We start from the raw sequence: 13,280 nt of genomic DNA, 5'->3' as shown, positions 1-13,280 counted from the left end.
GCAAGTACAACATGCGAGTGCACATCAAGTTCTTAACATCATAAGTACTAGAAATCATTGTTTTTCTGTACATCTGTTACTTATTACATTTTCAAGAAAGATATCTGCAAATGAAGTATTTATGAGTAACATATATAAATATATATATACTGCCAAATTTTAAACACTTTGGTATATCCAACCAAATACGTCACAAATTTATTTTACTTTTATTACTTTAAGCAATTCTCCTTGTTTCCACTGCATTGTAAACAAACAGAAAAGTTCTCTAACACTGTTTTTGGAGCCATAATTACAATGAAATTCATGTTGAATATATACATGTATAAACAGCTGGTATGGGTAGAGAAAGCTCTGTGAAGAGGAGTGAACAACGTTTTGACCTTTTTCAGTCATCGTCTGTGAACTTGATGATGACCAAAAAGGTCGACATGTTGTTCGCTCCTCTACATAGAGTTTTCTCTACCTATACCAGCCATTCTTACATATTTTTCTCTACAAGTGGGTTTTCTCATCATCACTAAATTTATGTTAATCTTTGCTTCTTGCTTGTTTGGTTAAAGTAAAATAAACAGGAAATGTGAAAAAGTGAGAAGTAGAAACTCGAGAGAAGTACTTTGGAACTTCATGACAAAAATAAACTGTAGGGAACAGTATGACTTTAGTTTTTTTTATGATGGTTATGAATTTTGTTAAAATGACCAAATATGTATAGAATTAGGTTCAAGAAAATAATGCATACAGTATAAAGTTTTAGTGAGAAAGTAGAACTGCTATTTGTTTATGAGGTTTTAAAAATTATGCAAATAACATTTAATATTATTTAGATAAAGAAAAATATTTTAAATCACTTTGTACTCGGAGCAGTCAACACTCTGACTCCATATACAGAAGTATGGAAACTCTGGGCACTTTTATGGTCAATTGGTCAGTGTAATCCACCGAGGCAGTAGCAAAAGGGTTAAATTGTACTGTGACTGTAACATCCAAACTATATTGTATAACTTTATAGACAGCTACAGTGAAGCTAAAAGCTAATCTTGTTAATTAACAAATGCATAATCACCTATACATAAAAGTTAATATTATTTAGCACAATTTGCTTTTTCACTTAAAGAACAACAAAGACACTAAATTCAGTATATGTGGAATATCATGTAACTTCAGCATATCCTTGTCTTTCTAATTCATTATCAATTTAAATATGTGCTTAACTGTTTAATATAAATATTTATTAGGTTTAAAGAATCTTAATGTATGTTTGTCTCGTTTCTTGCAGAGAGAGAGAGAGAGGCTCCTCAGTGGCACAGCATTATGTCTCTGGATATGCATTGCTAGAAATCAGGTTTTTAATACCTGTGGTGGGCAGAGCACAGCCCATGTGTAGTTTATGCTTAATTCCACACAAACAATCTTGCAGAAAATAATCCCCCATCTATAATTTAGAAATTGCTAAGAACAGTTTTAAAGTTTGATCCGAAAATTTAATTGTTTTGAAGGTATACAATGCTGTTACTTTTTGCAAAGCTAAAACAAATTTCTCTGAACAAACTTAACACTTTTGTAAGTAACTTCATTAATCTTTAAATTAAGAGTTTATGTAACATTGCTCAAATACTGTTGTTTATATTTTTGGTAATAGGAGTGTACCTAAGAATAAAAAGAGGTACTTTTGAGTAATATTATTTTGTCCAGATTTCTTTTGCCATTTTTTAAAAAATTTTCTCTCAATCTAGTAAAAGTTTTTCAATATTTTAACTTTTCATAGTAAATAAAAAAATGAGTGAATTAGCATATAGGTGATTTCAAATTGTTTTATTATCCAACTACTTACTGAATTGCACTTCTTAGGATGTTTCTCAGAATTTGGGTACCAGAATGACAAATCTTAACCTTTTCTTTAATAGTATTATACCTTTTGAGTTCTGATTTAGATAAAATTGAATCTGAAAAGAAAGAAATGGAAGTCAGAAACTATATACAATGAAAACCTTTACATGAGTTATTAAACTGTTGTTTTACCTGGACTTGTACAATACACTTGTATTAACTTTTTTTTCTGTATCAGTTATTTTAGCAGAGAAACAAAAGTGATTGGAGAAAAGCAAGTTTTGTTTTTTCTGTTATCTTAAAATGTTGTTAGCATCATGACTTTTCTTACAAAAAAATGTAAAATTTAAATTTCTTAATGCTTCACCACATAAAAGGTTTTAAAGCTTTAGTGATTTTACCATTCTGTTGGATGTTGGAGGCTTGCTTGTTTTTTCTAACCTTGCTTTCTTTATGTTGGATGGAATATGTTCTTGTAGTCAATCTTAGAAAAGCTAACTGTTGAAACTTCAAGTATCTGTAGAACACAAGTTATATCATTGAACTGTTTTAAACTAAAATGTCTTAAGTTGTGTGGTGTTTGTCTGGTCACTGTATGTGTATATAAAAGATGCTTTAAAATATTTTTTTACAAGAATGAGGAGAAAAAGAGCTTCTCTTTCTTTTAGTGGTGTTTTAGTAGTTAGTCTGTTAATTTGATAATATATTTGAAGTTTGTATACTTATTACAGGTTTGAAGCCTGATCTGTAATTTGATCATCACTTTCCCATGATTTTTAGCGGTTTGGGGGAGTGTACTTCCTCATAAAATCAAAACGTATACTTCACTCACTCACACACAGACACAGTTGCACTAAGTTAGGTGAAAAAACAATTATGTATGCTGTTGATTTATCATAAAAATTTGTAAATGATGAATTGTGAATCAATACAAACTTTCAATTGTGAGAACTATGAGTGCTACTTCTGTGTAAGAGTAAAATGGTTTGTTATTAGCAGTGAAGATGGCAGACAGCTTCAGATAAATGTTGTTGCTTTTTAATTCTACCAACTGTTTGACTTGCACCTTTTTTGATGTGTCTATGGATGTCACAGGACACAAAACTGATCTTAAATTACAGAACCTGAAAAGCATATAAAACTACATCATTATAAAAATGATGCATGTCAAAATGAAATATCTTTGCTATTACATTGACTGTATGGCTGTTTAAATTGAGATAAGACTTAAAAGTAAACACTTAAATCTGTAAGTAGTGTTTATACAGCTGCCTGACGTTTCCTTTCAAGTGTCTAACAATGTTAAAAATTAAGTCTGGACATTTAGCCATGTGATGGTAATTGCAGGTGTGTGGCTTGTACATTCTGTGATACATGTGCTAACCCATACTTGTAGACACATTTGGATTCTTTTTCCCTCAAAATAGCATATTTCTGTCATAATGTGTTCAGGTATCTTTTTATTGATTACTACATAATTAGAATATGAATTTGTGTAATATACATGTGTACTGTTGTTAATTGCAATTACTAACAGGCAGTTTTGAGGCATGTTTATCATTGCTCTGTTAAGTATGATTGATAAATGTTTTGATGAATGTGCCATGTTGAGTTATTCGTTGACTTGTGTCCCTTAAGAATTTTTCTTGTGATTATTGGTATATGAATTTATATATATATATATATATATTAGTGAAAATGAATACATTTTAATGAAGTTAAATAAGCAAAATCACAAGGAAGGACTGCATTAAAAACAGCAAATCCAAACCTCTAAGTAATTATATTACTTTGTTATAACTTAAAAAAAACAAGCTGAAACAAAAATAATTTAAACAAAAAAATGCTGTACTAATTGAAAAGATCCCTGAGTACAAGCTATAACATGGAATTATAAAATGTAACCTAGGTTTTGAAGGCGACTGGAAGTAGAACCCACATTGCAGTGGGGATACACTGTCTTATCAGTCTTAATCTCCATTTGCCAGTCTCTCATAAAATATAAGAGTTGCAAAAGATATAGAAATAAAATAGGAAGGCGAGATATAGGTGCTCATACCTCCATCTGCATCACCCTTCACTGTCTGCAAACAGTTATGTGGAGGTGACTGCTTTCTAAAGCAAAGAAGAAAAACTAATTGAAATAAGAAACTAAGGGAATAAGTAAGTTGGAAACTTGCCTCTTGATGTTAGCATTTCAGTGCCCAGTGTGGTGGAAAGGCACTAATCGTGATAGCACAGTAGACGAATTATGTTAGTATGAAGCATTCCATCCAGTTATCTAAATAAACTAGTATAGCTCCCATGAAAGAGAAATAAGGTAGTGTGTGTTTTGATGGCAAGTACTTGTTCATAATTGATTGCTTGTTTTTTGTGGTGAGAACTTGTTACTTCATTATTTGTAAATGGTGTAAAGTTCCTTCCATTAGATATCTAACCCTGACTGTGATCTACATACCTGTTTGTATGTATTTAAAAAAAAACCTTTTTAGCAGTGTTTTAACATTAATATACAATAATACATTAATTTTGTAAAATTAACAGCACAGTTGTTAAAATCTCACTTATAATAAACAGTTATAAGGTCTTGATTTTTACTCTTTCCAGCTGTGTTTAAATAAAGCAAAAAGAAGTTAAAAAATTAAGTCATCATAAATAAAACCATTTTGAGTTTGTATGGAAAAAAAGGGTAAAGTTTAAGCAAATGTATATATGCACAATAATTATTTAAATGAACAAAAATAAGCCCAAACTAAAAATTAAAGATGCTTCATAAACTGAAAGGATCTTCAGGGTGCAGACTATAATGTAGGATTAAAATGATAATACTTAAGAGTATGATACATTACTATTAAACGAGGGTAAGCTATGTATTAGGAATAAAAATATTTAGGTTGATATTGTTATCAATTCTTTAAATTTCATTTATGTAACATGCCATTACATCAGAAATTGAAGTATTTTCAATTTGTAATTCTGCCAATTTATAGTGTTAATAAAATTATATCTAGATTACTTGCACTAATTAATACATCTGTAAGGTAAAGCAAAAAAAATTGTCTAGGTTTATGTAATTTTTAATAAACCTATTCTCAAAAATAAGGTTAAAAATTGGGAGAAAAAAGGAAAATAGCTCCCATTGAAATTCCCATTTCTTGTTTAAATACCTGGTCACTGAAGAAACATAATTTTTATAAATGCAGAAACTTAATACATCTTTTATGTTTGTGGAACTAAATTTTCTTTTTCCAGTTCTTTAAAAGGATAACAGAACTGTTCTATTAATGAATTCATAACACTTCAAACCCAATGGAACTGCGGTATACAATGTGGTAAAATCAAATGTTTGAATGTTTTTTTTTTTCACTTATTCACTTATTTAAGTATTCTAAAATGGATTATTTTTTATAATCCAGAACATATATTTATTATTATTAATATTTACATTTTTAAATTTATTAAATAAACTGCTAAGTAATTTATTTAATAAAATGGTTGGTTGTTTAATATTTATTTTATTGAACTAGAAATAAATTAAATTTAATCAGATATTTATGGAGTTTAGGAATAGCATACATAAAAGGTACATCTGCAAAATAATTTGGTGTAGAATAATTATTATAAGTTTAAATGCTTGTGTATTGTTGATTTCATTTATCAAAATGATACATAAAATGTTTTACAAATACAGCCAAAATTATAGTTACCATCATAAGTGGAAACTGTAGCTTTTTTTTTTTTTTTTTGTAATTCTTGAATCTTAATTTTTATATGATGGAATGATAAATCTATATAGTATTTCTCCAATTTTATACAGGATAATTTAAAATTTATTTTTTTACACAATAAAACTTCTGTTCCAAAAGCCATCTAGGTTGATAAGATCTAATATAATTAAACATGTTAAAATGGATTAATCAGTGTTGTTTTCAATAGATTTTAGAATATTTTGCTTATTAAATTTTAAGGCAATTCTGTATTTAGATCCTTTTTAAAGTTTCACATAATACTAATAATAGTTTCTTTTATAATTTCCAAGTTACTGGTAACAATAGGTTTATAAAAAAGCTAAATAAACTATTTTGAAACTTGCAAGATAAATGATTAACTTCATCTACATATAAATTAGTTGAAAAAACTTATTAAAAAACAGATTGGATCAGATTACAATTGTACCATGAAGTGTTAGATCTTTAGTGCCTCTTTGACTTGTTTGATTTCTCTCTCACTTGCCTTGCATAATAAGCTTACTTTTGCATGTTCCTTTTTCAGGTTGGGATAAAGTCCTAAAGGACTATGAGCGAGGTAAGTGGTTTGTAGATTATTTGTTTTGCTTGATATATTTGTAATTAAATTACTATTTTTGAGCTTTGCCACAATTGTAAGAAACAAGTTTGGTGCATTTTACAGTAAATTCTAAAAATATGAAAAATACCAGATGGCAGAAAGTTTACACTTACTAAGTGTGTGATAGAAAATTCTGTACTTTATGCATTTTAGATATATTCAATTAATATTAGTAAAGTGAATTAAAATTACAAGGCTATATATATAAAAATATTTAATAGGAAAAAGTGTTTTAAAGTTAAATGTGATTGCTTTTTTTATTCCAGGTTTGAAGAAACTGGTAGACATGATCCATTTTGTTACACAAGGATAAGTTGAAATAATGTTTTGGGAATTTTTGTGCAGTGAAAGTGCTAAAATTAGCACAACACTAGTTGTCCATTGTGTAACTTTGTGCTTAAGTTAACTGACCAGTAGCTTGTTACTGGCATGAAATAAATGTTTCAGTGAAGGTGTCGTTTGGGATAAGGGTGGGTCTTTGTTGTTGAACAAGAAATGCTAATCCATTGTGGATTTCTTTTTGCTATAACTTTGCAATAATTCTTACTAGCTGTGATATGACCATTTGACAATACTTTTATTGTGATCTACATATCCTAATAACTTTGATATATAATTTAACATGGAGATTCATCAACCTATCACAGCCCTGACAGCAAAGTAAAACAAACATGGTTCCTTTGAGATTCATGATAACGAGAAACCCACTTGAAGATGACCTGAGAAGGTCAAAACGTTTTTCTCCAATTTATTTTAATAAAAGTTTTTAATACCCATACCAGCCATCTTGAGATACATTTTTACATTTGACATTACTGCTTCCAGGGGAATACAGAAACCTTACAGACACATATTGATGCCCATTTTACATGTGTTATAGTAATACCCATACCCTTCTGTTTTCAAAGCTAAAGGAAGAAGATTCACATTTTTTATATTTTTGTGTGTGTAAAACAACGTAAGCTATTGTTACATCTTGTAACATGATAAGATTCTGAAATCGATCGCAGCTGTAGTTCCATTCTATAAACACTTTGTGGGAACTGTTGAATAAAAAAATTTTAATCATCTCTATAAAAATCCAATAAAGAGCACTAAAATTTTAACCCATTGACTCGTAAATGACCATGTAAGGTACGGTTCACCTTCAAGAGTTGGTAGACAGCTTGTGAGAACTCTGCACTCATTTAGAGCAGCTGCAGTCAATGGGTTAAATGTACTTATAATAAAATAATATAAATATTTAAATTGTGGAGTGTTTTCAAATGTTCTAGTCAGTAAGTCTAGTTTTGATCAGACCATTTTTCATTGCAGTTTAATGTAAAATGTAAATTAATATTTTTCAGTTTTATTCACTTTATAATTTTTGGTCAGGTACTTCTGAGAACTCCTTCCCAAATGCAAGCAAGGTGAAATTCTACACAGAATTGGCCAGAAGAGGTTTAGAAACAGAATCATGCCCTGCTAACAAGTAGAGAAAAATTTACATTGAAAATGAATTGTATTTAAATTAAATTTTGGTTCTAATATGTTTGTAAAAAAAACTCTTGAGTATAATGTGTCATCAGTGTCTGGGCTTTGAACATTTGATGTCACATTACTGTTTTGTTACTTAGTCATGAAAGTATAAAATCTAAAGTGCTCTTTATGGAGAACACCTTTTGATGTTAGACGTCTTTATTCAGCCTGGTGCAGATACACAGATTCTCCCTCTGTCATTCCTTGAAGGCATATTCAATCTCTATTGCTACCAGCATCTATAATGTGTGTTGAGAAATTACAATAGTAAAATATTGATTTCAGTGAGTGATCTGTCCGAGACATCATAAATTATCAGGTGGAGAGTTTGATGTGGCTGTTAACTCATATTTGTAAATGCAGTCTACGGTTGAGGTTGGACCGTGAGGAACAGTGTGTCGGCTGTCATTGTACTTATTTTTGTGCCCAGCATCATTGAACTAATTGGATTGGAGATTGTACAAGCTGCATTTGGTTAAATTTTTATGTGATGTTACTTGGAATAAAGACTGCTAATATATTAGAACAGAGTATGTTAGAACCTACAGTTCACAACATTGATTGTTGTATGATGCATTTGTATGTGTGTGGTGTGAGAATAACAAATAAATTAATGAAAATATAGGCATATGATAAAATATATATATTAATGTGTAGTGCTCATTGGACAAGGAACTGAACTGTCATATTACATGAGATCCGAGGTAATTGGCAATTGGTCACACAGATTGCATGCATACAGGAATACATTTTCACTCTTGCAACAGGTGTTCAAGTTACTGAAGGGCAACTAAAGGTTTGATCTATGCTAGAGCATAGTTTGCATCTTATATGTCTGCATAGTCTCCTACGGCATTCTGGTGATCACAGCTAACCTACTTTCACCAAGTAAAGAAACAATTTCCAAAAAAATGTATTTGTTGCAGTCAGGTTCCATGTTCATTTCCCAGAATAACAAATCCAACTTGTTGCTTTGTTTACCTAGTTGGTTTATGTATATCTGAGATTAAGACTTCCTTTAACACTCACAAGAACTTTTTCTTTCATTTGGTGGCTGGTTATTTATTTTCAGTTTTTATTCTGGTTTATTTAAGGTTGTGTGCAAGTTGTTTAAAAAAGGAAACATATTCTCATCTTCTCACCTTATAGTGGAACACAATTTTTTAGATCAAAAGGTTATCAGAGAAGGTCTTAGGAAAAAAAAACAGGTTGTGTTTGCCTTTTAAATAGTTTTTGAAACATCTGTGTTAACAGAACAAGAAATATGTCTTTTATTATCAGTCCATCTTAAGAGTTCGGTTGTTTCCTCTTCTTTTTTTTTTTACAAAAAGTATTGTCAGTTAATCTTGAATATCATTTCAGCAATCAGTTGTCAACAGCTGGAAACAAGATTTGTTGAGGATAAAAGGTACATGGACTTTCTGTGACACTTGTTGATATGGCCTGTTGTTTCACAAGCTTTACTATTAATCTTGACCAGACGGGCAAGACACTATGCCTAGTTTATGCTGTATATATTTTATAACATTATGTATTCCATTGTAAGCCATACACATTTCACAGGTGTGAGATATGAGTTGTGGTTGTGATCTACATAGGAGAATTATTGTGACAAAGATGTTGACATTGTCTCTGCAATATCATAACACAAATATTTTATCATGAGAGTGTAATTTGTTTAATATTAGTATTAATTGATTCCATAATCTGTTTCTTATAAAACTGAGGTAATTTTATTAGTAGTAGTACTTCTATTTTGTTCTTAAGTAATATCTTATTCCTTTCATAGTTTTCTTTTTTGTTTTGCTTCTTAAAATTTGATTTGCAAATATGTTTCAAAAGTAGCTTAAAGTTATTAGTTTAACTGAATTATTTATACCACTGTGAAAATGTGATGACTGTGATTTCTTAGTTTTTGTTTTGTGAAAATATCTTTATTAATTTGTTTTAATGACTTGGACTGAAAAAGAAAACATGCATGAAGAAATTTAGTAACTACTCTTTCAGGATGTTAAATTTATTTCGTGTTAGTTTTTACATTTAGTAAAAAGTTCCTCCTCTCCCCCATTTTTGTACTTTATTTTTAGCAATATAAAGAAACTGTGTACCTTGCAGGATTTTTTGCCTTTAAGTAATTATAGGAATATTAAGTATAAAACAAAACTCTAAACAGACTATATAAATTGCATTACAGTCACATCGTTAAAATTTCATCTTATTAGGATAAAGTCGTAAAACATGTTTGTATTGTCTGTAATATTTGTTATGACTAATTTATTCAACGAATAAATGAAATTGTTATTGATGCTTCACCCAGTCATTATAGAAATGTTTTAAATACCTCAATATTTGAGTTAAGTGTGTATTATATGTTAAATTAACTAATAGTTATATGAAGTACATTTCAGTTATTAAGTTGACTTCTGTAATATTTGATATTATTTAGATTTTGTGAATTTTCCTTGTTTAGAATTTTAAATAACTAAACTGTTATTACAGTGAGAAATGTTGTGTATACTCAAGTTTTGAAAGCTTCCATATTTTCTTAACCATGCAATAGTTACATTTTAACATATATTTAAGGTAAAGAATTTGATCATTTCATTTAAAAAGCTCATACATTCAGATATTGATATATTATTATCGTTGTTTTAAAGCCAGTATTTATCTATGAACATTTTTGTAATTATCCGTATAAGTTTTGGTTTCTGCAAAAAAAATAAGTCAATTAATTTATTCTAATTTGCAGTTTCTGTGTTTCAGAAATTACTTACAGTTGACTCCAGAATGATTACACTAACCATTTACAGTATTGTAAAAAATATTGTTCAAAACTTATTTTGAAAGGTTGGTTAACAAATTAACCCACACTTCACTGTAATTCAAACATATGAAAAAAATACTTCATTTCAAGCATATGTTCAAAATTATGTTCAATATATATGTGCAAAAACGGCTCGTTTGGGTTGAGAAAATATTTTACATACAAGAGCGAACAACGTTTCGACCTTCTTCTGTCATTGTCAGGTTCACAAAGAAAGAGGTAACTGAGCGGAAGTTGACCACATGTTTGGAAGGGGTTGTGTAACTGAGTGTCGGAATGTAGAGGGCGGTGTTAGATGTTTCAGTATATAATTTTATTTTATTATATTAATATAGGTATAAAGGCGTTCCTTTATATTGGTTTATTTTGGGTTTAACTTGTTGTATAAGTAAGGCTTCTTTAATTTTGCATTTGTTTATGTTTGTTTGTTTACTTAGTATTTGAGTGTTTTCTATGGTTATGTTGTGTTTATTTGACTTGCAGTGTTCGAAAACGTGTGAAGGTGACTTTTTATGTTCTTTGAATCTAGTTTCCATTTTTCTACTTGTTTCTCCAATATAGAAGTCGTGGCAGTTATCACATTGTTATTTGTAAATAATGTTGGTGTGGTGTTTGTCAGTGTAGTTTTTACATAGTATAGACCTCAGTTTTGTGCCTGGTTTTTGAATAAATTTGGTATTAACTGGAATGTCATATTTTGTTACTAATTTTTGCCAAATGTTGGTTATTTGTTTGCTGATGTCAGGAATATATGGTATACAGCAGTATATGGTTTCGTGGTTTTTTGATTCGTGAGATATATTTACTTTTGTTGGTTGATTTTGCTTTCTGTCTAGGTGTGTGCGTATAATGTTTTCTACGGTTTGTGGAGGAAACTTATTGATGTTGGTGAAGTATTGTTTTATTTTGTCTAATTCATCGTTAATTTTATCTGGTGAGCATAGTTTTATGGCTGTGTTTATTTGGTTTCTTAGTATGTTGAGTTTTTGTTTTGTTTCATGTGCTGAGTCCCAAGAAATGTATAGTCCAGTATGGGTGATTTTTCGGTGGATTTCTGTTTTGAATTGTGTGTCGGTTCTTGTAATTTTAAGGTTAAGAAATGATATTTGATTGCTTTCTTCCTGTTCACATGTGAAGTTAATGTTGGGATGTGATTGAAAAAATTAAGTATGTGTTCTGTAGATTTGTATCCTGCAACCGTGTCATCTACATATCTGTACCAGTATAGTGGTGGATGTAATGCTGTGTTAACTGCTTGTGTTTCAACTTGTGTCATAAAAACATTGGCTAGAACTGGTGATACTGGGTTGCCCATGCTTAGGTCATTTGTTTGTATATAGTTGTGGTTGTTGAACATGAAGTTTGTCTTTATCGTGGTGAATTCTATGAGGGTTGCTAATTGGTTGCTGGGAATGTCTATAGTTGGGTTAGGGTCTCAGATATAGAGTTCTAAGGCTATCTTGCAGGCTTCAGTGGTTGGAACTTCTGTAAAGAGGGATATAACATTGAAACTGGACATTAAGGCTTTATGATTAAGTTGATTTAGATTAGACTTGAAATTAAAAGAATCTTTGATGAATGAGCTGGCTGATGTTACATATTTGGAGAATGCCCATGCTATGTATTTACCAAGATTGTAATTAAACGATTCATATGTGGACATTATTGGTCATAAGAAAGGAAGAAAGCAATCGAGTATCATTTCTTAACCTCAAAATTACAAGAACTGATACACAATTCAAAACAGAAATCCACCAAAAAAACACCCATACTGGACTATACATTCCTTGGGACTCAGCACATGAAACAAAACAAAAACTCAACATACTAAGAAACCAAATACAGCCATAAAACTATGCTCACCAGATAAAATTAAAGATGAATTAGACAAAATAAAACAATACTTCATCAACATCAATAAGTTTCCTCCACAAACCATAGAAAACATTATACGCACACACCTAGACAGAAAGCAAAATCAACCAACAAAAGTAAATATATCTCGCGAATCAAAAAATCATGAAACCATATACTGCTGTATACCATATATTCCTGACATCAGCAAACAAATAACCAACATTTGGCAAAAATTAGTAACAAAATATGACATTCCAGTTAATACCAAATTTATTCAAAAACCAGGCACAAAACTGAGGTCTATACTATGTAAAAACTACACTGACAAACACCACACCAACATTATTTACAAATAACAATGTGATAACTGCCACGACTTCTATATTGGAGAAACAAGTAGAAAAATGGAAACTAGATTCAAAGAACATAAAAAGTCACCTTCACACGTTTTCGAACACTGCAAGTCAAATAAACACAACATAACCATAGAAAACACTCAAATACTAAGTAAACAAACAAACATAAACAAATGCAAAATTAAAGAAGCCTTACTTATACAACAAGTTAAACCCAAAATAAACCAATATAAAGGAACGCCTTTATACCTATATTAATATAATAAAATAAAATTATATACTGAAACATCTAACACCGCCCTCTACATTCCGACACTCAGTTACACAACCCCTTCCAAACATGTGGTCAACTTCCGCTCAGTTACCTCTTTCTTTGTGAACCTGACAATGACCGAAGAAGGTCGAAATGTTGTTTGCTCTTTTATGTAAAATATTTTCTCAACCCAAACGAGCCATTTTTGCATATATATTTCTCTACAAGTGGGTGTTTTCGACATCACTGAAAATTATGTTCACATGAATTTTAGTTGTTACATTTAATATACATA

General features: G+C 30.1%; 1 protein-coding gene across 6 annotated transcripts in view; it reads left to right on the top strand.

Annotated features, from left to right (window-relative positions):
- The window catches only part of LOC143223295 (uncharacterized), a 52,991-nt gene extending 44,676 nt beyond the window's left edge, over nucleotides 1-8,315 (top strand). For 4 of the 6 annotated variants that reach the window (XM_076451114.1, XM_076451092.1, XM_076451135.1 and 1 more), the window contains 2 exons: nucleotides 6,103-6,135; nucleotides 7,552-8,315. In XM_076451114.1, coding sequence (XP_076307229.1) covers nucleotides 6,103-6,135; nucleotides 7,552-7,652 — 134 coding nt within the window. In that variant the 3' untranslated portion in view covers nucleotides 7,653-8,315. Of the gene's footprint in view, nucleotides 1-1,279; nucleotides 5,163-6,102; nucleotides 6,136-6,443 lie in introns of all 6 variants that reach the window. The other 2 variants (XR_013012805.1, XM_076451101.1) reach the window with 2 other exon arrangements.
- Nucleotides 8,316-13,280: the final 4,965 nt, after the last annotated feature.

This window comes from Tachypleus tridentatus, chromosome 1 (genome assembly GCF_004210375.1).
Source record: "Tachypleus tridentatus isolate NWPU-2018 chromosome 1, ASM421037v1, whole genome shotgun sequence".
NCBI classification, from domain to species: Eukaryota; Metazoa; Arthropoda; class Merostomata; order Xiphosura; family Limulidae; genus Tachypleus; species Tachypleus tridentatus.
This window is presented reverse-complemented; position numbering and strand designations above follow the sequence as displayed.